This window comes from Schistocerca gregaria, chromosome 6 (assembly GCF_023897955.1).
Source record: "Schistocerca gregaria isolate iqSchGreg1 chromosome 6, iqSchGreg1.2, whole genome shotgun sequence".
Lineage (NCBI taxonomy): Eukaryota > Metazoa > Arthropoda > Insecta > Orthoptera > Acrididae > Schistocerca > Schistocerca gregaria.
The window spans coordinates 477,631,204-477,659,008 of NC_064925.1; the positions used below are offsets into that span (position 1 = coordinate 477,631,204).

General features: G+C 41.7%; 1 protein-coding gene across 1 annotated transcript in view; it reads right to left on the minus strand.

Annotated features, from left to right (window-relative positions):
- Window positions 1-4,084: 4,084 nt before the first annotated feature.
- LOC126278654 (proline-rich protein 36-like) overlaps window positions 4,085-27,805 on the minus strand; it is a 443,922-nt gene continuing 420,201 nt past the window's right edge. Inside the window, exon 15 of the mRNA XM_049978868.1 lies at window positions 4,085-5,316. Coding sequence (XP_049834825.1) covers window positions 5,193-5,316 — 124 coding nt within the window. The 3' untranslated portion in view covers window positions 4,085-5,192. The remainder of the gene's footprint in view (window positions 5,317-27,805) is intronic.

A 27,805-nucleotide genomic window follows, 5' to 3' on the forward strand; every position in this document is an offset into this window, starting at 1 on the left:
ATTTCTTACGAGAAAACGCAGTTCATCGACTCCAAAAGTTCAAATCTGAAACCACTTGCAACAAAATATGGTGACATCAAACAAGTTAAGAGCTTCAAGTACTTGGGTTTTGATCAGCAACACTGGCAACGAAAAAGTAGCTCACAAAACACGAGCAGAAAAATTGCGCAAAGTTTATACAATGACCTGGAACGCATACAATAAGAAATTGCTATCCACCCAAGGCAAACTTCATCACCATCATACAGTCACTCTTCCAGAAGCTCTCTATACAACTGAAACATTATCATTAACCATCAACATGAAGAACATTGAGAAAAGGGAAAGCCAAATACTTACGAAAATATTTGGACCCAATATTCAAGATAGTATCTGGATGCGCAAAAGCTCTAAAGAACTCCACTCAAAGACTGAACTTTTCATGTCAGTTGCATGGAAAAGATGATTCTACTGGCATTTAGCAAGAATGGACGCCTGTAGAATTACCAAGAAAATCTTCCTTATCATCAAAGGAACTCGCCAGCCAGGGCACACTGGCTAACAGAAAGCCAAAATGACCTCACGGAACTCAGTATTGACCCACTTGAAACCACATGGACTGCGTACAGGCAGAATATCAACTCTCATAAGTTCAACCAAAAACCCGATGGAAAAGAATCTGAAATTGAAAAACGCATGCACACAAGAAAGAAGACAGACACACAGTGAAAGGATGAGGAAGTTTTGGGAAGAAAAGAAGAACTAGAAAACTAAGAAGACCAGTGCTAATTAATGGTTTCGTGTGCTCCTCAGAGGGCGAAACGAATGAATAATAAATAGTATTTGGCTGTAGATGTCTCAACAATATCCACAGTTAAATATGATACATACCGGGTGATCAAAAAGTCAGTATAAACTTGAAAACTGAATAAATCACGGAATAATGTAGATAGAGAGGTACAAATTGTCACACTTGCTTGGAATGACATGGGGTTTTAATAGAACCAAAATAATACAAAGGTTAAAAAAATGTCCGACAGAAATCACTTCATCTGATCAGAATAGCAACAATTAGAATAACAAAGTAAGACAAAGCAAATATGATGTTCTTTACAGGAAATGTTCAATATGTCCACCATCATTCTTCAACAATAGCTGTAGTCGAGGAATAATGTTGTGAACAGCACTGTATAGCATGTCCGGAGTTATGGTGAGGCATTGGCGTCGGATGTTGTCTTCCAGCATCCCTAGAGATGTCGGTCGATCACGATATACTTGCGACTTCAGGTAACCTCAAAGCCAATAATCGCACGGACTGAGGTCTGGGGACCTGGAAGGCCAAGCATGACGAAAGTGGCGGCTGAGCACACGATCATCACCAAACGAGGAGCGCAAGAGATCTTTCACGCGTCTAGCAATATGGGGTGGAGCGCCATCCTGCATAAACATCGTACGTTCCAGCAGGTGTTTATCAGCCAGGCTGGGGCTGATGCGATTCTATAACACATAGGCGTACCTCTCGCCTGTCACGGTAGCAGTTACAAAACCAGAATCACGCATTTCCTCGAAGAAAAAAGAGTCGGTAATGGTAGGTGTGGTAAATCCAATCCATACCGTGACTTTCTCGTCGTGGAGTGGAGTTTCCAAGACAGTTCTAGGATTTTCGGTAGCCCAAATTCTGCAGACCGTCGCAGAGTGAAATGTGCTTCGTCGATCCACAACACGTTACTCAACCAATCGTCATCTTCCGCCATCTTTTGAAACGCCCACACCGCATATGTCCTACACTTCACTAAATCGCCAGGTAATAGTTCATGATGTAGATGGATTTTGTACGGATAACATCGGAGGGCACGTCTAAGTGCCAACCAAACAGTAGTGCATGCAATGCCGGTGCGACGTGCGACTGCACGAGCGCTGACTTCCCCGTGCATAGACGAACCCGCTACAGTCTCCATTTCTTCCTGAACTGACTCAGCAGCATTACGCCTTGTGCTCGGTCGGCCACTAAGGGACCTATCGTCTAAACAACTCGTGGCTTCGAAAATCGAAATCATTCTCGCCACAGCTGCATTTGTCAACGGACCTTTACCCGTTCGAATCCCCTTCCTATGGCGATAGGATCGTTACGCTGATCTAGCACATTCCACATTCTGATAATACAGCTTCACCAAAAGCTCCTTTTCAGGTAACGTCAACATGCTGCGACTGCTGGCGCATCTGATTCTCTCTCTCATTACAGCTCCTATTATACACGATTGTCATGCGCAGTAACTGACGTTTTGCTGTCTAGCGTCATCTGTCGGACATTTTGTGAACTTTTTTTTCTAATAAAACCCCGTGTCATTCCAAGCATGTGTGTCAATTTTTACCTCTCTGTCTACATTATTCCGTGGTTTATTAAGTTTTCAAATTTATACCGTCTTTTTGATCACCCGGTATTATGGAATGAAAAGATATTTGTTTGCTTTAACTGTGTGAATCAAGAGTTTCAAAGGAATGGTCATCTGATTATGTCCATAATACTAGCATTTGCTATTTAGGACATCAGTTATTTATCTTCCTGTTGTCATCTTAAACGTTACAAACCATCTTAAGGGCTAAATTACATGGTTACCATGTGCGATGACGTCACTTTTTGGGATTAGTTGTGTTTAGTCTGTTGTTTTATCTTGGACTGAAGTAAGCGGCTCTTAGTCTTGGTTTCTGACTTCATGAAGCCCTCTACCCTTCGCCATAATTTGATGAGATTCGTTCCTATTATTTGCACAGTTTTGCAAACAGTGATGATACCTCACTTATACAATTTTCTCCGACCAAATATATCACATGCTTAACAGTGTTTGATAAACACGTCATTTACCTTGTCATTTGGTGAAATGCGAGCATAAATTGTGCATTTGTTGTTATGAAACAACTCACACATTTGATTAGAAAGCAGTTCTGAAAATACTGGTACAACTGTAACATTACATTACATTAGAATTATGTACATAATTTTCATCTATCAGAGACTTTCTTGCTCGTTTGGTAATTTTGTTCTTCAGAAATACGAGAATATATGCCTTATAATTAGTTTGTTTGCTTCAGAAATACGAGAATATATGCCTTATAATTAGTTTATTTGAGCGCATTTCCTGCACTAACTGATTTATTGCTTTACTTTTAATAGACTCACTGCCAATGGCAAATTCACAGCAATAGCTCTTAGAATTGACAGCTTTGAATGTATAAGTTAACAACACCCACAGAGTACCATCTTCCAATATTCCAATGAAGATTTGAAAGTACACCACCTACAGGAGCAAATATTTCTTCTTGCACCCATTTTGAGAGAAACTAGTTTGTCCACCAATGAAGCTGCCTTAAGTACCTTCTCATTACCACTTTTACTGTCATTTGAAGAGAATTTCCGGTTTTTACATCTTATGTAAACTTCACTAATATTTCCAATGTTCTCTTGTCCTCAGAGTATTCCCAAATGTTTAGTTTGGTTATCAACTACTGGTCTCAAGCTCCATCTGCTGTTCATTGCACTTCTTGAAAATTGTGCACTGCAGTGACTACAACTGAACCTAATAGCATCCATGTTACATGAAAGTAGGTAGTGGCGTAAATATGATGGTTTTCTGCTTATGTTTCTTTGATCCACATTCCATGTAAAATATTGTGGGCATGTGGAAGGATGAAACAATAAATGTGCTACTTATGGTTTCACTGAGATGTCATTTTAAGCTAAATCATACTACCTCAAAATTTACTTGGTGCTACGTGGAGAAACGTTATGAATCCTTATTAGCTTTACCATCAGCAGATACTGTCATCAATCAGAAATCATTGTTGTGGAAGTATTTGCACAAGTGAATCAAACCCCTCATTACTCTACCATCCTCACAGACACAATATTTGGAAATTTCATCCTTCATTTCTGGAAATAGGCAAGAAAAAGTTTGCAGTTGATACTTCAGACTGTGGTCAGGTAGGTCATAAGATAATATTTGCGAGTAGTTGGACAACAGGTGGTAGAACCTATTAGTATGGACATTTTAAATGTGTAGAAAAAAGTTGACTTATCAAAAAAGTACAGAAAAGAACAACTAAAACATAAGTAGTAGTAGTATTTATTTCATTTTCAATTTGGTCAATAAGTTAATTATGGACATTTTATCAGCAAGAACTCAAAGGATACAGTGCCTAAAATTTCTAACTCATGTCAGAATTTATGTAACATCATATAACAACTGTAAACAATTTTTATCAACAGGAACATCATAGAAACAATTCAAATAAGTCAACAGCAATATAAGATAAATATCCTACAACATCTCTTTACAGTGAGGAATTAACTTTGCTTTTATGTGGTAATATAATGAATATTTTGACATTTCTTTGTACAAAATACATAAAAGCTTATCATAGAAAATACATTGTAACATATTTTGACATACACAAATAACATTAAAAATAGCTTTCTTGATACATAAAATTCTCTAGGCGTATTTAAATGCAAATAAATTGTCACATAAAAGATTCTTTGACTTACATAAGCCAATTTAACTTTTAATAAATGTATTTGATAAAGGTCTCATAGTTAATTACACTTTACCCTGGATCTAAAAATTCCTCATTTTTCTGTTGGTAAAATAATGCCTGTATGACTGTATGCTGTATTTGGATTTCCTTGTCCCTTATAGGATGCTTGTACAGTTCTTTATCGATAGTGAATGATCATTTGATATGTATCTTATACAATATATGCTATTCTTCAATATATTAATGTACTTAACGACAGTATCACATTTATGGACGGAATTATATGTACATTTAGAGCTTTCTTAAACTAAGCTGAAAAATTCTGTAGGACAGGATATAATTAGAAAATGAAGTTTCACATTAATATTATGAGATAATGAAGCATCACATTCTTTAAGTGTTAAACTAAACATCTGTTTCAAAATGTTATGTTATAGATAGGTTTTGTACCTTATATGTGCATATACTGCAACTGGCATAGCAAGATATGACAAAATGGCACTACTGTGTTAACAAAGGAATTTATGTAGAAAAGTATCATGGAAAGGATGTTTATATTATCTCTATTAGAAACATTAGATACATTATTCCATTCTAGCCCCATCAGAAATTATTTACATTACTTCACAGACACAGAACTGTTAAAAACCTAAATCTGTCAGCATCTTCAGTCATCCACATTATTTCAGACTCTGGAGAGTTTTCGAGATGTTTCGTAGTACCTGTTGTGGTACTACTTCTGAGAGAACAGTTGCGAAATTTGGGTGGGATACAAGGTGCCTGAACATTGATTTCGCGTGACATCTGCAAAAAAAAGTGACCATATTAGTATATTTCTTGTGTAAAATTTGGAAGTTAGAGTTTATGTCTCTTATAATGTCAATAAATATCTAGATTTTCATATCATGCTACTGGTCACATGCAGACATGGATTTAATAGTCAAATCAATGGATTCATTGTCGCACTGGAGAATGAAATACACAGTAGGATCAAGTAGTAGAGTTGACATGCATGGGAGAGAAGACTCACTCTCTGTTTACGTACTTGCTGATATGTGGCGGCAACAATCTGGTAGTAGTGAGTTAGTAGTTATAGAGGAAAGACATGGTACAGATTCCGTGAAACTGGGAGAATATTCGCAAGTTTTAGGAAGGAATTTTCTCACCGACTGGCTGTGCTGAGTATGTGAAGTTGCATGAGCCTAGTACAGTTTCTTATATGATGTGCATGCCAACGAGCTAACGAAAAACCGAAAGATGGAAGTGATAGATTAATGGCAACAGCATGTGCAGTTTTTGATGCTATTCAGACACTTTTACACTTCAAAGGCAAGGTGTGTCTCCTTCGATATTACTTTAGAACGGTTGATGCATGAAAGAAGTATGAGAGAAGAAGCATAACTAAACACAGGCATCAGTTTATTGTGAAGCAGTTTCATTCTTTTAGTATAGTTTTCCTAAATCCCCTGTGTTGTGCTTGCAGGTTAAATACATCATGCCAACGAATCGAGCTTCTTGGAGTGAAGGTGATTGAGAAATGTGGTGAATGCTCCAATGAGTCAGAAAAATTCAGTGAGGATGAATGAGTAGAATGTCTGGACTTTTACTCTGAAACCCGATGTAAAGCTGAATGACTACAGTATGTAATGTACAAACGGTAGTTGCACGAAGATATTTCAATTTATGACAATATGTGTGGCCTTTGTGGAAGAAATTAAAAGAAACAGCAGGAAAAATTACAGTTATACAAAAGAAGAAAATACTTTCTATCTTGTATTTTTCTAAGTGTTATTCTGACATCTTCATTGTTTCCATTGACTTGAAATCGTAATAAAAGCTTCTTAAGCCAGTTGTAAACCAGTAGGCAAAACTTGCCTTGATAATGAAACGAACTGGTTCCAGAGCACAACCAAGAGCCGTCTCTCCTACCCATGGTGCTTCAGCTTAAATACCATAGGAGGAGAGCTGGCAGAATAGAGTCTTATTAGAAACTGCTTAAAATTCCGATTTCATTGATTTGTTTGTAGAAGCGACCTTTATTCAAAAATGGGAAATGAGTGCCAAACATTTGGAAACCATTTATATTTTTATATATGCTCTTTAACAGGAGTTAGACAATGTTTTCGAAATGTGCCACATCTTTCTTCACTTTATCATACGGAGTTTCGAGAACAAAGAAACATCCTCGCATTTTCCTTTCCTTGATTGATATCCATTCATAGGACAGACACAGGAGAGAAGTTTTTGTATGTGCTGTGACAGTCTTGAAGTAAGGTGTTTGCAAACCACCTCCATATCATTAGAGCATTAGAAGTTGATGAAACCGCTGGATCAAATAATATTACAATCTATTATAAATTAATAAAGTAAGACTTTCGGTGAAATTTGCTTCCTGTACTTTTGGTTAATACCCATTCCAAGCAGCTGCTTATATGTGTCTGGCCCAATTAGTCTGAAATGCCAATTCATTTGGAGATGTAAGGAACAAAGGCAGTCATTCTTGGCATAGTTATAGATATTACAGCGTCTTCTAAATTTCCAAAATTTGCATCAGAACAGCTACCCCTGATAACTGTTCGAGCTGTGTGCCAGTACATGTAAGTCGCATACATTGGTAAGAGGTGAGTACTATGAGTAACGATACCAGTGAGGTGAATTCATTATACTCGGAGCATGTATCATTCGTATTACTGGTGAATGTTGTCTGTAATTAAATATTACTATGTACAGAAATTAGTGCTATAGTAATAAGACGTCCCGCTTCCTTTAGCTGAAGACGGAGGCAGAGGTCGCACCGTTCAATTATATTAACATACTTTGTCTTATTTTGAAGCTATTTTTCGTGTTTTTGCGTCAAAGGTGAAGCGACAACATTTTTTTTTTTTTTTTGTAATCACACAATGTTACCAGCGGTATATTCAAGGAAGACTGAAAGTCACAAAGGAGATGCAACTACGAATAACGTTTTATATTATTTCACTGTAGAACCGTAGGTAAGATCATGAATAAAATTTTGTTAACAGCGAAGAGAGACGTTCCTAAGTGGGGCGTGTCTGCTGGCTATGCAACGGTGTCTTCTACATTTACATCTAAATACATACTCCGCAATCCACCATAGGGTGCGTGGCGGAGGGTACTCGTACCACAACTAGCATCTTCTCCCTGTCCCACTCCCAAACAGAACGAGGGAAAAATGACTGCCTATATGCCTCTGTACGAGCCCTAATCTCTCTTATCTTATCTTTGTGGTCTTTCCGCGAAATATAAGTTGGCTGCAGTATAATTGTACAGCAGTCAGCCTCAAATGCTGGTTCTCTAAATTTCCTCAGTAGCGATTCACGAAAAGAACACCTCCTTTCCGCCAGAGACTCCCACCCGAGTACTTGAAGCATTTCCGTAACACTCGCGCGATGATCCAACCTACCAGTAACAAATCGAGCAGCCCTTCTCTGAATTGCTTCTCTGTCCTCCCTCAATCCGACCTGATAGGGATCCCAAACGCTACAGCAGTACTCAAGAATAGCTCGTATTAGTGTTTTATAAGCGGTCTCCTTTGTTATGCCCGAATATTTAATCGAAGTGACTGTGTCAAGCGCTACACTACTAATGGAGTATTTAAACATTGCGGAATTCTTTTTCCTATTCATCTGCATTAATTTACATTTATCTATATCTAGAGTTAGCTGCCATTCTTTACACCAATCACGAATCCTGTCCAAGTCATCTTGTATCCTCCTACAGTCACTCAACGATGACACCTTCCAGTACACCGCAGCATAATCAGCAAACAGCCGCACATTGCTATCCACCCTACCCAAAAGATCTTTTATGTAGATAGAAAACAACAGCGGACCTACCACACTTCCCTGGGCACTTCAGATGATACCCTCACCTCCGATGAACACTCACCATCGAGGACAACGTACTGGGTTCTATTACTTGAGAAGTCTTCGAGCCACTCACATATTTGGGAACCAATCCCATATGCTCGTACCTTAGTTAGGAGTCTGCAGTGGGGCACCGAGTGAAACGCTTTCCGGAAGTCAAGGAATATGGCATCTGTCTGATACCCTTCATCCATGGTTCGCAAGATATCATGTGAAAAAAGGGCGAGTTGCATTTCGCAGGAGCGATGCTTTCTAAAGCCGTGCTGATGCATGGACAGCAACTTCTCTGTTTCAAGGAAATTCATTATATTCGATCTGAGAATATGTTCGAGAATCCTGCAACAAACCGATGTTAAGGATATTGGTCTGTAATTTTTGAGGATCCGTCCTTCTACCCTTCTTATATACAGGCGTCACCTGCGCTTTTTCCAGTCGCTCGGGACTTTACGTTGGGCAAGAGATTCGCGATAAATGCAAGCTAAGTAAGGAGCCAATGCAGTAGAGTACTCTCTGTAAAACCGAATTGGAATCCCATCAGGATCTGGTGATTTAACCAGATGTCAACACGGGAGGCCTGAACAAATTCAGCCACAAGAGAGAGAGAGAGAGAGAGAGAGAGAGAGAGAGAGAGAGAGACGGGGGGGGGGGGGAGGATTCAGTTATCTGCCTGCCATAAAACCTCTGGTCTCCTCAAGCACATTCTCAGAGTGAGGATACTCCGTCTGCAACACAGATACTGATGGAAGACTAGCTTTGTTAAGTTGCAGGAAGCTCTGGTGAATTTAACAACTGTCTACAAGCTGCCACCAACTTGGAGTCCATTTATGCAAGTCCGGAGCCATCTGTCTGCAGAGGGGACTTCTGATGTGCAAGCTACAGTGCTGCCGGTCACAATGGTAACTGACTGAGGATGGTGGCCAGGCCGATCTTCTGTGGATGAAGAACTGGGCTGCCTACCTACAAGCTGCTCAACCTTGGCTATGGGCGCCTGAGTCACCACTACTGGGGTAGTACGAGGGTCACTCCAAAAGAAATGCACACTATTTTTGTAAAAATACAGTTTTCATTCTGCATGTGTGAAAGTTTTACGGTGTATAGATACATCCTTCCCGCTTGTTTTCAAACTTAGTTCAACCTGTTCCCGAGAGTGGCGCTGTCACAGCCTGTCTTCAAGATGGCTGCTACACTTGACGTTCGTCAAAAGCAACGTGCTGTCATAGAATTCCTGTGCTGTGGAAACGAGACAGTGGGAAACATTCACAAGAGATTGAAAAAGGTGTCTGGAGACGCTGCTGTCCATCGCAATACAGTTAGTCGGTGGGCAAGCAGGTTACGCGATGAAAGCGGGCACGAAAATATTGAGCAGCGCCAGACCTCGTACTGCACACACTCAAATGTGCATAGAGTTAACGAATTGGTGACTGCTGACAGACGCATCACAATGAACGAATTGTCACTCTACGTTGGGATAGGGGAAGGAAGTGTTTGCAGAATACTGAAAGTGTTGGTGTTAAAATTGGTTTGTGCCAGGTGAGTTCCCAGGGTATTGACAGTGTCTCACAAAGAAACAAGAAAAACGCTATGCAGCAAACTTTTAGGACAGTACGAGAATGGTGGAGACGAATTCCTTGGAAGAATTGTGACAGGTGATGAAACATGGCTCCATCATTTTTCAGCAGAGACGAAGAGGCAATCAATGGAATGGCATCATGCAAATTCGCCCAAGAAAAAAATTCAAAACCACACCTTCTGTTGGAAAGTTATGGCTACGGTGTTTTTCGATTCTGAAGGGCTCTTGTTTATGGACATCATGCCAAGTGGAACCACCATAAATTCTGATGCGTATGTGACGACACTGAAGAAACTTCAAGATCGACTGAGTCGCGTTCGACCACATTGGCAAAAGCAGGATGTTTTGCTGTTGCACGACGATGTACGGCCACATGTCGCTGCAGATCCTCCTGCATTTCAGTACAATTTTCCATTGTTGCAACCTCTCGATACACCACAGCATGATCTTCAAAAAGTATCAGTGAACTTCCGATGTCATCCACCAGGTCATTTATGTATATTGTGAATAGCAACGGTCCTATGACACTCCCCTGCGGCACACCTGAGATCACTCTTACTTCGGAAGACTTCTCTCCATTGAGAATGACATGCTGCGTTCTGTTATCTAGGAAAGACTCTATTTGTGGAATAAGGGTTGAAGACATGTCAGTCAAAAAACCATGGAAGCGATCACAAAACAACGGATGGACAACACTGAAACACCCGCCTTACAGTCCTGACCTGGCTCCATGTGACTATCATCTCGTTGGAAAGCTGAAACATCTACATCCATACTCCGCAAGCCACCTGACGGTGTGTGGCGGAGGGTACCCTGAGTACCTCTATCGGTTCTCCCTTCTATTCCAGTCTCGTATTGTTCATGGAAGGAAGGATTGTCGGTATGCTTCTGTGTGGGCTCTAATCTCTCTGATTTTATCCTCATGGTCTCTTCGCGAGATATACGTAGGAGGGAGCAATATACTGCTTGACTCTTCGGTGAAGGTATGTTCTCGACACTTTAACAAAAGCCCGTACCGAGCTACTGAGCGTCTCTCCTGCAGAGTCTTCCACTGGAGTTTATCTATCACCTCCGTAACGCTTTCGCGATTACTAAATGATCCTGTAACGAAGCGCGCTGCTCTCCGTTGGATCTTCTCTGTCTCTTCTATCAACCCTATCTGGTGCGGATCCCACACTGCTGAGCAGTATTCAAGCAGTGGGCGAACAAGCGTACTGTAACCTACTTCCTTTGTTGTCGGATTGCATTTTCTTAGGATTCTTCCAATGAATCTCAGTCTGGCATCTGCTTTACCGACGATCAACTGGCATCTGCTTTTCCGACGATCAACTTTATATGATCACTCCATTTTAAATCACTCCTAATGCGAACTCCCAGATAATTTATGGAATGAACTGCTTCCAGTTGCTGACCTGCTATTTTGTAGCTAAATAATAAGAGACCTATCTTTCTATGTATTCGCATCACATTACACTTGTCTACATTGAGATTCAATTGCCATTCCGTGCACCATGCGTCAATTCGCTGCAGATCCTCCTGCATTTCAGTACAATTTTCCATTGTTGCAACCTCTCGATACACCACAGCATGATCTTCAAAAAGTATCAGTGAACTTCCGATGTCATCCACCAGGTCATTTATGTATATTGTGAATAGCAACGGTCCTATGACACTCCCCTGCGGCACACCTGAGATCACTCTTACTTCGGAAGACTTCTCTCCATTGAGAATGACATGCTGCGTTCTGTTATCTAGGAAAGACTCTATTTGTGGAATAAGGGTTGAAGATGATGACTCCCTCGTGCACGCTACCAAACAGTGGTTCCAACAGGTTGGTACAGAATTTTACCGTGCGGGTATATAGGCGCTGGTTCCAAGATGGCGTAAGGCAGTTGAGAGGGATGAAAATCATGTGGAGAAATGAAAATATTGTTCCTAAAGGATGTATCTACACACTGTAAAACTTCCAAACATGTAGAATAAAAGATAGATTTAAAAAAAGTGTGCATTTCTTTTGGAGTGACCCTCGTACAAGTACTGCCTTACCGGATATATTACTGGCACTGCCACTCGGGCTGTTCTCCGTGTTGCTGGTGAGTCTCAGCAAGTTCGTCGCTGGACACTGACGAGCTACCGCGCTCTTTCAAGCAGTGTAGACTCAGCACGGCTGCTAGGCAGTCGAGAAGAAGACAGAGTGACTGTAAAACACTCGCCAATAAATGATTGATAGTTGAATAATGTTCCATTGGGAACTCAGCGCACTCACCCCCGCTCTTCGCTCGACTTCCTGACAGTAACACGACCCTGGTTCGAGTCGTAAAAGTATTTCTTCTTTTCTCCTTTCTTTTGTTTCAGATTCTGAAACAGGAAGGGTGGGAGACTGACCATGGAAAAATTGACCACTGTTCAATGAACCAGACTTCTGGAGCTTTACTTCAGAAACCAGATGTCAATTGTTCTCACACGATGAACATATCGGCAACATTTCAGCACCAGGACTGGAAATCCTTCCTCCGTCGCTTGATTCAACGCTTGAGATGAACAGCGTTCAGTGTGCGATCTATCATGACGTTGCAGACCCAGGTCAGCCTATTCAGCGGACAACATCCGCCGAGCCCGAGACAGTGTTGGTAAGGATACAGGAACTTCAGCGCAAAGACAGTCTGGACGATTGGAGTTGGCAAGGACGCTACATTGGCGAATTCTGAAACTCGATTTGGATCTCTGTCTCGACTGAATCCAACTGGTGCGACAGTAAAACACACATGGATTATCGTCAAAGCCGTGCATGTGCATTCCCAATACAGTTGGGCAAGGAAACACTTATTTCATCCACAAGTTGTTGTTGAGCGACAAGGCGCATTTTTCATCCAATGGAGGGAATCATTCGTGCAGAAATACGGGCAGTCGCACCGGAAGTGTTGACTCCTGTAATGCACTAGACTAGACCCGTATCTGGGAAGCCTATGACGTCAGACAGCCATGTGAGATTATTCCACACGTGTCTGTAAACAGTCTCCCATCTTTAGCATTTAAGTCATGAAATATCAATTGAAACTAAAGAAAAACAAAAAAAGTTATTCACTATTATAAACCCTTCGTGACTTTTGGCTCACCCAATATTAGATTTCATTTAAAGAGAGTGATATAGTGTGATTCCGTTAAACTGTTCATCTGAAACATTTCCGGAAAAGATCAAGATATTGTAATAATTGTGTTTGCTCCTTGTTGAACAGTGAGAAAGTCCTCAACAAACGACATAGCTATATTAATTCGAGAACTGTCGGTTTCAACTTCGAATTTCGGAATGAAATTGTAGTAGTTTTTTTGCTGCTAGTATTTTATTACGCAATGAAACCAATTGAGTGGCGTTTCGCTCTTTAAAATTCGGTCGCTAGTTTCGGAATAATTACAGTATTAAGAACTTAGGACTTATCTGTTTTGCGTATGAAAGTGATTGGTTTGTTAGGCGGAAGTTTCTGATTTCATATCCAAATAAGGAAACACCTGAGGTCCAATAAAGAGTACACAGTGCGTTGCACCACAGCAAAATTACAGATCAGTATCTCTAAGTTCTGTTTGCTGCAGAATCCTTGAACACATTCTGAGTTCGAATATAATGAAATTTCTTGAGACTAAGCAGCCTATGTTGACGAATTAGCATGGTTTTAGAAGGCAGCGCTGTTGCAAAACACGGCTTGCCCTTTTCTCATATGAACTATGCATGAAGGACAACACGCAGATTCAGTATTTCTAGATTTCTGGAAACATTTGACACGGCGCCTCATGGCAGGCTGTTATGAAGGTACGAGCATATGGAATAAGTTCACAGAAATGTGAGTGGCTCGAAGACTTCTTAAATAATAGAACCCAGTATGTTGTCCTCGACTCCGAGTATTCATTAGAGACAAGGGTATCGTCAGGAGTTCCCCAGAAAACGTGATAGGACCGCTGTTGTTCTCTTTATACGAGGGTTGAAACTTAAATAGTGGCAACTATTTATTCACAACCGACACAAAAGAGTTACACGTTTGCTGCTGTTACTGTCCTTCAAAGTAGTCACCAGCGTTGTGTAGAACCCGTTGCCAGCGATGTGGAATGCGTAGTATACCGTTAGCAGAGCCTGTTCTGTTTGGAGCGGTCTATTGTCTGTCGAATCTCTGGAACAGTTCTGAAGCGAATGCTACGAAGTGGTTCCTTCATCTTCGAAATCAAATCAATGTCACAAGGGAAATCTGGTGGATGGTACAGTACTTCCCATTGACCGAAAAGGAGCAGCCACAGATTGCGATGTATTCGCCCGCGCATTGTCGTGCAAAATTATGTGTGGGTTGTGCAGAAAGTGTCGCCGCTTCTTTCGCAAAGCTGGTCGCAGGTGATGCTCCAAAAACGAACAGTAGTACTGTGCATTGACGGTCTGTCGTGGAGGAACGTAATGGGTTAGGATAACACCATCACAGTCGTACACGAGAATCACCATAACTTTCGCCAGACTGGGGCTCTGACGCACTTTCGACTTTTGCGGCGACCCCTAATGACGCCATTCGTTGGATTAGCGTTTCAGTTTTAGCTCGTACGGTGTGGCCCATGTCTCGTCCAGTGTTAGGATACGGCATAAGAAAGCCTCTCCTCCGCGCTCATAGCGCTCCAAGTGCGTCTGAGCAGCGTCGTAACGCATCCATTTGTGCATTTCCGTCAAGTCATGCGGAACGCATCGTGATGCAATTTTTCGTATGCCCAGGCGTTCCTTCAGGATGCGAAGCACAATCGTATGCGCTAATCCGTTTTCGTGGGCGAGCTCACGAATCGTATGGCGTCGATCACTGTCCACTAACGCGGCAACAGCGTGCACTTCTTCTTCAGAGACGCTAGGACGACCAACCCGGTGCATGTCTGCCACAGTTTGCCGACCTTCGTTGAACGCTTTTATCCGTCGTGCCACTGTTCTGTACGGCAATGCCGATTCCCCGCACACATCTGACCTTGATGACACTGTCGTGCTGTACCACCTCTGGCACACTCAATCTTGATCCAGCTCCGTTGTTCCTCTTTGAAAAACATAGCGACACTGTTACGTTGGACCGCTCGCCCACAAGTGAGTGTTTCCCTCGATTGTGCGCACGCCGGAAACGTGGGACGGATGAGACCATTTGCTCGGAGGTAAGGTAGGTATATCAACAACGTGTGCTATCAGCGACAATAGTAGATTCCATTGCATAGGGTCTCCACAGCAGTGTGTCCATTATTTAAGTTCCAACCTACGTATCTAAATGATTTGGTGGACAGTGTGGGCAGCAGTCTGCTAATGGGAATCTCTGGAGGGAAGGCGGCGTTCTTTTCGGGAAACACTACTGGCAAAATTTAGAGACCCGGCATTTGAAGCTGACTGCTGAACGATTCTATGCAGCTAACATACATCGCTCGTAAGGACCACGAAGATACGATACGAGAAATTAGGACTAGCACGGAGGCATACAGACAGTCGCTTTTGCTTCGCTCTATTTGCGAGTGGAACTGGAGGGGAAATGACAGGTAGTGGTACAGGGTACCCTCCGCCACGCACCTTACGGTGGCTTGCTCAGTATCTATGTAGATGTAGATGCATACCTAGGTTTAGATAAAAGGGGCACACAGGAAATGTGTCTGTGTCTCTCACGTGTATCGAATGCTGTTGTTGTTGTTGTCTTCAGTCCTGAGACTGGTTTGATGCAGCTCTCCATGCTACTCTATCCTGTGCAAGCTGCTTCATCTCCCAGTACCTACTGCAACCTACATCCTTCTGAATCTGCTTAGTGTACTCATCTCTCGGTCTCCCTCTACGATTTTTACCCTCCACGCTGCCCTCCAGTGCTAAATTTGTGATCCCTTGATGCCTCAAAACATGTCCTACCAACCGATCCCTTCTTCTAGTCAAGTTGTGCCACAAACTTCTCTTCTCCCCAATCCTATTCAATATCTCCTCATTAGTTACGTGATCTATCCACCTTATCTTCAGTATTCTTCTGTAGCACCACACTTCGAAAGCTTCTACTCTCTTCTTGTCCAAACTAGTTATCGTCCATGTTTCACTTCCATACATCGCTACACTCCAAACAAATACTTTCAGAAACGACTTCAGTTAAAAAATACGAGAGTTGTCCAGAAAGTAAGTTCCGTTCGGTCGCGAAATGGAAACCACTGGGAAAATCCGGTAAAGCTTTGCGCAGATGTGTTGGGCAGTGTCTCTAGTATGCCCGTCGATCGTATCGTGTCGCTCTTTTCACTACAGAGTGAACAGTGAGCACATAAAGATACGTAGGAAATAGCGTCTCCCGCCAATCATGAGGGCCTGGTTAGAGATTTCGCCTGTGTCATGCAGCCCACATAACGCAACTGTCGAGCAGTTCCATTTTCGTGCCAATTCTCGGCCGCACACTGCAGGGGCAATGAAGATGCTCCCGCAGCGTTTCCGATAAGAAGTGTTTCATCACGCACTATACAGTCCGTATTCGGCTCCCCCTGAGTCTCATCTCTGATCACAAGAACCGCTGGCTATGAATACAAAATTTTTCCACAGACAACGAGACGCAGAACAGTGCAGCTAAATGGCAGAAAGCACAGGCGGCTGCTTTCTATGACGAGGATATTGGAAAGTTGATACAACACTACGACAGAACTCGAAGTTCGAGCGGCGACTATGTAGAGAAGTAGGTGGAAGGTGTACCTAACTGTTACAAATGAAACGTTTCTGGTTTTCACTGTGGTTTCCATTTCGCGACCGAACGGAACTTACTTTCCGGATAACCCTCGTAAATAAACGTCTTTCACAAACCAAGAGATACTACATGTGCTATTTGTTCTTTACAAGAACGTGTAAGGAACGCAAAGAGAAGTGTTGAGTTGCATGCACAAAGATTTCCCACAGACAGTGTCCAGCGTGAATGACAACTGAACAAGCGTGCTACAAATTGTTACTGGCAGCTGTCGCTCATTATTCACAAGTCAGCTGCAGAGAAACTGCGAGTGCCTCTGCAGTAAGTGAGGGCAGCTTTATTCGCATTTTGCGCACAAATAGCTTTCATCTGTTTCCAGTGTGACAGGAGATCTGTTACTCTGTTCTCTTATAACATCTTTTTCTTCAAAGAATTATCTTTAGCGATGCAGTTATCTTTACAGATCATGGACAGCTGAACGTAATAAATGTTTAAATCCGTATCTAACTGTGTCAAATTTGCCAACAGAGGTAACTTTTATGGTTTAAGTAAGAATAGGTAAATTAAGAACTTGTATGTTTACCTTTCCTCGGTTCTCATCTTTGGGATCGGTTGTGTGCTAGAAAATGGGCTTATAATGCGAAACCTACGTCGTACAGTAGTAATAAAGTTTGTCAGACAAGAGTAAAAAAATGTTTTCTTCAGTAAACACAGTAAGAAATACACGTTACTAGGCTTTGAGTATCCGCAGTGGCTGATGCAGGTGAACATCTGAGGAAGTGGAGTGCGAATATTTGTTGCTGCATTGTTAGAGACTGCGTCGAAGAAACCTTACAGGTTAAAAGATATGCACAATTTGTGACCGAAATGTTGCCGTTTGACATTGAGGAAGTATCACTTGGGAAATGTAGTCTTACGTGGTGCCAGCTCGGTGGGTGCCTTGCTCGCTCACCCGCCTCCTTCCTCGTCTACATCTGCATCTACATCTACATATATACTCCGCTAGCCACCAAGCGGTGTGTGGAGGAGGGCACAATTCGCGCCAAAGTCATATTTCCCCCCCTCTGTTCCACTTGCGGATCGCGAGAGGGAAAAACGACTGTCTGAACGCCTCAGTACGAGTTCTTATTTCCCTTACCTTTGAATGATTATCATTAGGCGATTTGAAAGTTGGTGGTAATAATATATGCTCTACTTCCTCGACGAAGATTGGATTTCGGAATTTAGTGAGCAGCCCCTTCCGTTCAGCGCGTCATCTATCTGCAAGTGTGTCCCACCTCAAACTTTGTATGAGATTTGTAACGCTCTCGCGATGGCTAAATGTGCCAGTCATGAATCTTGCCGCTCTTCTTTGGACCTTCTCAATCTCTTGAATCAGACCCAACTGGTAAGGGTCCCATACAGACGAACAATACTCTAAGACTGGATGAACTAACGTATCATCATCATCATCATCATCATCATTTAAGACTGATTATGCCTTTCAGCGTTCAGTCTGGAGCATAGCCCCCTTATAAAATTCTTCCACGATCCCCTATTCAGTGCTAACATTGGTACCTCTTCTGATGTTAAACCTATTACTTCAAAATCTTTCTTAACCGAATCCAGGTACCTTCTCCTTGGTCTGCCCCGACTCCACCTACTCTCTACTGCTGAAGCCATGAGTCTCTTGGGTAACCTTGCTTCTCCCATGCGTGTAACATGACCCCACCATCTAAGCCTGTTCGCCCTGACTGCTACATCTGCTACATCTGTAGAGTTCATTCCCAGGTTTTCTTTGATTTCCTCATTGTGGACACCCTCCTGCCATTGTTCCCATCTACTAGTACCTACAATCATCCTAGCTACTTTCATATCCGTAACCTCAACCTTGTTGATAAGGTAACCTGAATCCACCCAGCTTTCGAACTCATACAACAAAATTGGTCGAAAGATTGAACGGTGCACAGATAACTTAGTCTTGGTACTGACTTCCTTCTTGCAGAAGAGAGTAGATCGTAGATGAGCGCTCACTGCATTAGCTTTGCTACACCTCGCTTCCAGTTCTTTCACTATGTTGCCATCCTGTGAGAATATGCATCCTAAGTACTTGAAACTGTCCACCTGTTCTAGCTTTGTTCCTCCTATTTGGCACACAATCCGTTTATATTTCTTTCCCACTGACATTACTTTCGTTTTGGAGATGCTACTCTTCATACCATAGTCCTTACATTTCTGACTAGCTCTGAAATATTACTTTGCAAACTTTCAATCGAATCTGCCATCACAACTAAGTCATCCGCATATGCAAGACTGCTTATTTTGTGTTCACATATTTTAATCTCACCCAGCCTGTCTATTGTTTCAACATACGATCCATAAATAATATGAACAACAGTCGCGACAGGTTGCAGCCTTGTCTTACCCCTGAAACTACTGTGGACCATGAACTCAATTTACCGTCAACTCTAACTGCTGCCTGACTATCCATGTTAAGACCTTTAACTGCTTGCAAAAGTTTGCCTCCTATTCCATAATCTCGTAGAACAGAGAATAACTTCCTCCTAGGAACCCGGTCATATGCCTTTTTTAGATCTATAAAGCATAGATGCAATTCCCTGTTCCACTCATAACACTTCTCCATTATTTGCCGTAAGCTAAAGATCTGGTCCTGACAACCTCTAAGAGGCCTAAAACCACACTGATTTTCATCCAATTGGTCCTCAACTAATACTCGCACTTTCCTTTCAACAATACCTGAGAAGATTTTACCCACAACGCAGATTAAAGAGAACCTCTGTAGTTGTTACAATCTTTTCTGTTTCCATGTTTAAAGATTGGTGTGATTACTGCTTTTGTCCAATCTGATGGAAACTGTTCCGACTCCCAGGCCATTTCAATTATCCTGTGTAGCCATTTAAGGCCTGGCATTCCTCTGTATTTGATGAGATCCGACTTAATTGCATCCACCCCAGCTGCTTTATTGCACTGCAGTCTATTGACCATTTTCTCCACTTCTTCAAATGTGATCCTATTTCCGTCATCATTCCTATCCCATTCTACCTCGAAATATGAAACATTACTGATTGTATTTTCACCTACATTGAGCAACTCTTCAAAATATTCCCTCCATCTGCCCACAGGATTCACCAGCAGTTTTCCTGACCTGTCCAAAATACTTATCATTTCCTTCTTACCTCCCTTTCGAAGACTGCTAGTTACACTCCAGAATGGCTTTTCAGCAGCTTGACCCATAGTCTCCAACCTGTTTCCAAAGTCTTCCCAAGATTTCTTCTTGGATGCTGCAATTATCTGTTTGGCTTTGTTTCTTTCTTCAACATAACTTTCTCTATCTACCTGAGTTCTAGTATGTAGCCATTTTTGATACGCCATCTTTTTCCTTTTACAAGCTGCCTTGACTGTGTCATTCCACCAAGCTGTTTGCTTATTTCTGTTTTTACACACTACTGTTCCAAGACATTCTTTAGCCACTTCTAGTACTGTGTCCCTGTACCTTGTCCATTCCTTTTCCAATGACTGTGATTGACTACATTCAACTACCTGGTACCTTTCTGAGATCGCTATTATGTACTTGTGCCTGATTTCCTTATCCTGAAGTTTCTCCGCTCTTATCCTCCTACATATGGACCTGACCACCTGCACTTTCGGCCTCACAATCCCAATTTCACTGTAGATTAAATAATGATCAGTGTCATCAAAGAATCCCCTGAATACACGTGTGTCCCTCACAGCCTTCCTGAATTCCTGATCTGTTATTATATAGTCAATGACAGATCTGGTTCCCCTGCATTCCCAAGTATACCGACGAATGTTCTTATGTGTGTGTGTGTGTGTGTGTGTGTGTGTGTGTGTGTGTGCATGTAGTGAGTGAAGTGTTATGAAACAATGTGTGTATAGTGTGTGCAGAGACTGATAGTGAAATATGAGTGAATAGTGTGGCATTACATTATTTAATGAGTTATTTGTAAATAAATTATTGTATACCAGGAGTAAAATCTAATGATTGTCTCTAACTAGAAGTCTGTAAATATACGTGTATACGAATTAGCTTATTGTAAATTGATCTAAGCTTGTAAATACTTTGACATGTCCTATATCCTTGTAAAAAGAGATCTACGGATGAATAAAACTACTACTACTACTACTACATGTTTAAAAAAGGAGTTTGTGATTATTAAGCCCATACTGGCACAGAAATCCAAGAGTTGTTTCCCGTTCCTGTTGGCCTCCATATCCTCTCCAAATTTACCCATAACTTTTTCGTACCCTTCTGTTCGATTTCCAATCCTGGCGTTAAAATCACCCATGAGCAGAACACTGTCCTTGTCCTTTACTCTAACAACTACATCACTGAGTGCCTCATAAAAACTATCCATCTTATCTTGATGTGTCCCTTCACAATGCGAATATACTGACACAATCCTAATTTTCTTGCTAGACACTGTCAAATCTATCCACATCAGTCGTTCGTTTACATACCTTATTGCAACTACACTGGGTTCCATTTCTTTCCTGATGTAAAGCCTACACCCCATTGTGCTATTCCTGCTTTGACTCCTGATAGATAGACCTTGTATTCTCCCACTTCCTCTTCTTTCCCACCCCTTACCCGAATGTCACTAACAGCTAAAACGTCCAGCCCCATCTTACTTGCAGCCTCTGCCAGCTCTTCCTTCTTCCCAGAGTAGCCCCCATTGATATTAATAGCTCCCCTTCTCATTGCCATTTGTTTGCCAAGTCGTACCTTAGGAGTCCCTGGTTTGTCAGTTAGCGGTGGGACTCCGTCACCTCCAAAGGTCCGAGGCATTTTGCTCTGATTGTTAAGTTATTTCCTTTGTTGAATGACTGCATTGTTTCAGGATTCTACCAATAAACCGAAATCTAGAGTTCGCCTTACCCGTTACTTGTGTAATCTGATCATTCCATTTGAGGTCATTTCGTATAGTCATACCCAGATACTTCACTGATGTTACCGCTACCAAAGACTGATCATTTATTTTGCACTCATACATTAATGGGGATTTTCGCCTTGTTATACGCAGCAGGTGACACTTACTAATATTGAGAGATAACTGCCAGTCATTACACCACGCGTTTATTTTCTGCAAATCCTCATTGATTTGTTCACAACTTTCGTGTGATACTACTTTCCTGTAGACTACACCATCTTCGGCAAACAGTCCAAGGCCGCTGTCAATACCATCAACCAGATCGTTTATGTTGTTTGTTGTTGTGGTCTTCAGTCCTGAGACTGGTTTGATGCAGCTCTCCATGCTACTCTATCCTGTGCAAGCTGCTTCATCTCCCAGTACCTACTGCAACCTACATCCTTCTGAATCTGCTTAGTGTACTCATCTCTCGGTCTCCCTCTACGATTTTTACCCTCCACGCTGCCCTCCAATACTAAATTGGTGATCCCGCGATGCCTCAGAATATGTCCTGTCAACCGATCCCTTCTTCTTGTCAAGTTGTGCCACAAACTTCTCTTCTCCCCAATCCTATTCAATACTTCCTCATTAGTTATGTGATCTACCAATCTAATCTTCAGCATTCTTCTGTAGCACCACATTTCGAAAGCTTCTATCTCTTCTTGTCCAAACTATTTATCGTCCATGTTTCACTTCCATACATGGCTACACTCCATACAAATACTTTCAGAAAAGACTTCCTGACACTTAGATCTATACTCGATGTTAACAAATTTCTCTTCTTCAGAAACGCTTTCCTTGCCATTGCCAGTCTACATTTTATATCCTTTCTACTTCGACCATCATCAGTTATTTTGCTCCCCCAAATAGCAAAACTCCTTTACTACTTTAAGTGTCTGATTTCCTAATCTAATTCCCTCAGTGTTACCTGACTTAATTCTACTACGTTCCATTATCCTTGTTTTGCTTTTGTTGATGTTCATCTTATATACTCCTCTCAAGACACTGTCCATTCCATTCAACTGAGTCCTTTGCTGTCTCTGACAGAATGACAATGTCATCAGCGAACCTCAAAGTTTTTATTTCTTCTCCCTGGATTTTAATACTTACTCCAACTTTTTCTTTTATTTCCTTTACTGCTTGCTCAATATACAGATTGAATAACATCGGTGAGAGGCTACAACCCTGTCTCACTCCCTTCCCAACCACTGCTTCCCTTTCATGTCCCTCGACTCTTATAACTGCCATCTGGTTTCTGTACAAATTGTAAATAGCCTTTCGCTCCCTATATTTTACCCCTGCCACCTTTAGAATTTGAAAGAGAGTATTCCAGTCAACATTGTCACCAGCGTTCTCTAAGTCTACAAATGCTAGAAATGTAGGTTTGCCTTTCCTTAAACTTTCTTCTAAGATAAGTCGTAGAGCCAGTATTGCCTCACGTGTTCCAGTATTTCTACGGAATCCAACTTGATCTTCCCCGAGGTCGGCTTCTACTAGTTTTTCCATTCGTCTGTAAAGAATTCGTGTTAGTATTTTGCAGCTGTGGCTTATTAAACTGATTGTTCGGTAATTTTCACATCTGTCAACACCTGCTTTCTTTGGGATTGGAAATATTATATTCTTCTTGAAGTCTGAGGGTATTTCGCCTGTTTCATACATCTTGCTCACCAGATGGTAGAGTTTTGTAAGGACTGGGTCTCCCAAGGCCATCAGTAATTCCAATGGAATGTTGTCTACTCCGGGGGCCTTGTTTCGACTCAGGTCTTTCAGTGCTCTGTCAAACTCTTCACGCAGTATCATATCTCCCATTTCATCTTCATCTACATCCTCTTCCATTTCCATAATAAGATCGTTTATGTATAGATAAGATAAGATCGTTTATGTAAATCGTAAAAAGCAGAGGATCTATTACGCTGCGCTGGTGCACACCTGAAGTTACTCTTGTTTCTGTTGAAGTAACCCCGTTCAGGACGACATACTGCTCCCTGTATGTCTCGTCGCTGGATAGCACGTGCCTGTTTAGGCGCTCCTGGAATTTTGTCTCTGTAGTAAACCCAAACATGAAGCCGGTTCACAAGTTCCGATGACCTAACAAAACATCGCAGTGTTGCAACAAGCGTTATGATACAAAAGGAACCTCCTCCGGCTGTGCAGATTCCTTGCACCACGAGCTGCAGTAGACGGCGGGGATTTCAAACAACTGATGATACAAATGGAATTTCAAGGAAGTGTTTATGAGTTCATTCTTCTGTGATTTCCCTTTTGTTGCTGTTACTGATGTAATTCTGTAACGTAAGTAGACTTGGAGAAAGCTTTTGACAATGTTGATTGGAATACTCTCTTTCAAATTCTGAAGGTGGCAGGGATAAAATACAGGGAGCGAAAGATTACTAACAATTTGTACAGAAACCAGATGGCAGTTATAAGAGTCGAGGGACATAAAAGGGAAGCAGTGGTTGGGAAGGTAGTAAGACAGGGTTGTAGCCTCTCACCGATGTTATTCAATCTGTATATTGAGAAAGCAGTAAAGGAAACAAAAAATCAGAGTAGGCATTAAAATCCATGGAGAAGAAATAAAAACTCTGAGGTTTGCCGATGACGTTGTAATTCTGTCAGAGACAGAAGAGCAGTTGAACGGAATGGACAGTGTCTTGAAAGGAGGATATAAGATGCACATCAACAAAAGCAAAACGAGGATAATGGAATGTAGTCGAATTAAGTCGGGTGATGCTGAGGGAATTAGATTAGGAAATGAGACACTTAAAGTAGTAAAGGAGTATTGCTATTTGGGGAGCAAGATAACTGATGATGGTCGAAGTAGAGAGGATATAAAATGTAGACTGACAATGGCAAGTAAAGCGTTTCTGAAGAATAGAAATTTGTTAACATCAAGTATAGATTTAAATGTCAGGAACTCGTTTATGAAAGTATTTGTATGGAGGGTAGCCATGTATGGAAGTGAAACGTGGACAATAAATAGTTTAGACAAGAAGAGAATAGAAGCTTTCGAAATATGGTGCTACAGAAGAATGCTGAAGATTAGATGGGTAGATCACATAACTAATGAGGAGGTATTGAATAGGATTGGGGAGAAGAGAAGTTTGTGGCACAACTTGACTAGAAGAAGGGATCGGTTGGTAGGACATGTTCTGAGACATCTAAGGATCACCAATTTAGTACTGGAAGGCAGCGTGGAGGGTAAAAATCGTAGAGGGAGAGCAAGAGATGAATACACTAAGCAGATTCAGAAGGATGGAGGCTGCAGTAGGTACTGGGAGATGAAGAAGCTTGCACAATAGAGTAGCATGGAGAGCTGCATCAAACCAGTCTCAGGACTGAAGACCACAACAACAACAAGTGTACATCTTGACTTCAGACTCGAGATGCGAAATTAGTATTTTTAACAACCTTTATACATGTTTCTTGTTTCACAAACCAATCAGTTTTTGACGGGGACCTTTGCTTGAAGGGTCTGGCACAGAAACGGAAGCAGAACTCTTACTGCATGTCACGGATGAACAATCCAAAGTTGCCACGTCCTTTGCCTTCCAGTTGGTTTGTCAGTCCGACCATATGTAGTCAAGTGTCGTTAGTGTCAGTTTTTAAATTTTTGTTTCACTATTTCGCTTTTGTAAGCAGACTATCTTAGCTGTGTCAAGCTGGAGTACCCCATCAACCTGATGCGACAGTTTCGTGTAGTAACACGAACTTCCTCATAAGACAGCAGTCGGTTTCATGACTGTGTAACAAGGGGAGGCCACGACATTTGGATCACGGATTTGCTTCAAACTTTGCACACCTTTAGTAGGCCATTAAAACAACATAATGTGCAAGCAGTAAGGTGTACTATTCTGGAAATGCCGAGAAAATCGCAAGAGAAGTTTTACGCGTCAGTTATGTAACTGATGAATTTGTACGAATGTGCCGATCGTAACTAGTCTTTATGGTAAAGTGATTAGCGTTCGCGCTTGGCAAGTAGGGCGAAGCTACGGATCGAATACTGCTAACACTTATTTTTTAATTTATTTTTCGTTTTTCATCACTGGTGACATTATTTAATTTATATGGCATTTGAGAGGTAATATAACGAACAAAATCAAGTGCATTTTCATGAAGTTGCAGTGAATTTCATGTATTATTTGACTCGTTACCATTTGTAACTAAATTTTCAATGGGGAGGGACAGGCTTGGAAAACCGAAGTCAAACCTCGGTAAGTAATGATGCGAATGACGTTCTGCACAATCGGTAATAATGTAAGTCACACTGTGCCAGACCAAAAGAGTAATGCACGATTACCCGTCGGATGTACTCTCGACATCACTCGTTGCAGGATGATATTTATCATGCAGACATGGAAAGCATAACCTGAAACTAGATTCAAATTCCAGAGTAAGACTTTCACTCTGCAGCGGAGTGTGCGCTGATATGAAACTTCCTGGCAGATTAAAACTGTGTGCCCGACCGAGACTCGAACTCGGGACCTTTGCCTTTCGCGGGCAAGTGCTCTACCATCTGAGCTACCGAAGCACGACTCACAACCGGTACAATAGGAGACGAGGTACTGGCAGAAGTAAAGCTGTGAGTAGCGGCTGTGAGTCGTGCTTCTGTAGCTCAGATGGTAGAGCACTTGCCCGCGAAAGGCAAAGGTCCCGAGTTCGAGTCTCGGTCGGGCACACAGTTTTAATCTGCCAGGAAGTTTTAGATTCAAATTCTTAATGCAAATACATGTGACTTTTTTTTCTTTATATTACCTCTCAATGTCATATAAATTAAATAATAAGGCCAGCGATGAAAAATAATAGATTAATAATTAATTTTGAACAAGAGTCGCCGGCCGCTGTGACCAAGCGGTTCTGGGAGCTTCAGTCCGGAACTGCGCTGCTGCTACGGTCGCAGGATCAAATCCTGCCTCGGGAATGGATGTGTGTGATGTTCTTAGGTTAGTTAGGTTTAAGTAGTTCTAAGTCTAGGGGACTGATGACCTCAGATGTTAAGTGCCATAGTGCTTAGAGCCATTTGAACCATTTTTGAAGCAAGAGTCGAACCATCGCCTCAAGCACGTTCGGCTTACGAAGCTCGAACGCCAATCACTTTTTTAAACTCATTTTGTTTGTTATTGTTCCTTGCATTTGCTCAGGGCGGGTGTCCCAGGACATCCATTCAAGTTAATCGTTAATCTGTTCAATCAGTTTTTTTTTTTTTTTTTTTTATTACGGAGGACAGCGAACATCGATTTACCACCACGAACTCGAACGTCCGGCACCTATATACACACAGGTACATAGTAGACGTGTAAAACTTCTCTTGCGATTTTCCCGGAATTCTCAGAAAAGGGCACCTTACTACTTGAACATTATGTTGTTTTAACGGCCTACTGAAGGTGTACAAATTTAGAAATAAATCAATGATCCCAACCTCATAGAGTCCGCTTGTGAATACTGTGATTTCTCCGAAACTACTAATCGGATTTTTAAGAGTGAAATGCCTTGGAATTATTCCCTTTTAATAATACGGTACTAGCAGCAGAAATTACTACAGTTCCATCTGAAAAAGTGAAGCTGATACCGATATCCTTGTAATTAATATGGCTACGAAAGGTGATAATACATAATTGGGCAAGGATTTGTTCATAATTTACACTACTGGCCATTAAAATTGCTACACCAAGAAGAAATTCAGATGATAAACGGGTATTCATTGGACAAATATATTATACTAGAACTGACATGTGATTAAATTTTCACGCAATTTGGGTGCATAGATCCTGAGAAATCACTAGTCAGAACAACCACCTCTGGCCGTAATAATGGCCTTGATACGCCTAGGCATTGAGTCAAACAGAGCTTGGATGGTGTGTACAGGTACAGCTGCCCATGCAACTTCAACACGATACCACAGTTCATCAAGAGTAGTGACTGGCGTATTGTGACGAGCCAGTTGCTCGGCCACCATTGACCAGACGTTTTCAATTGGTGAGAGATCTGGAGAATGTGCTGGCCACGGCAGCAGTCGAACATTTTCTGTATCCATAAAGGCCCGTACAGGACCTGCAACATGCGGTCGTGCATTGTCCTGCTGAAATGTAGGGTTTCGCAGGTATCGAATGAAGGGTAGAGCCAGGGGTTGTAACACATCTGAAATGTAACGTCCACTGTTCAAAGTGCCGTCAATGCGAACAAGAGGTGACCGAGACGTGTAACCAATGGCACCCCATA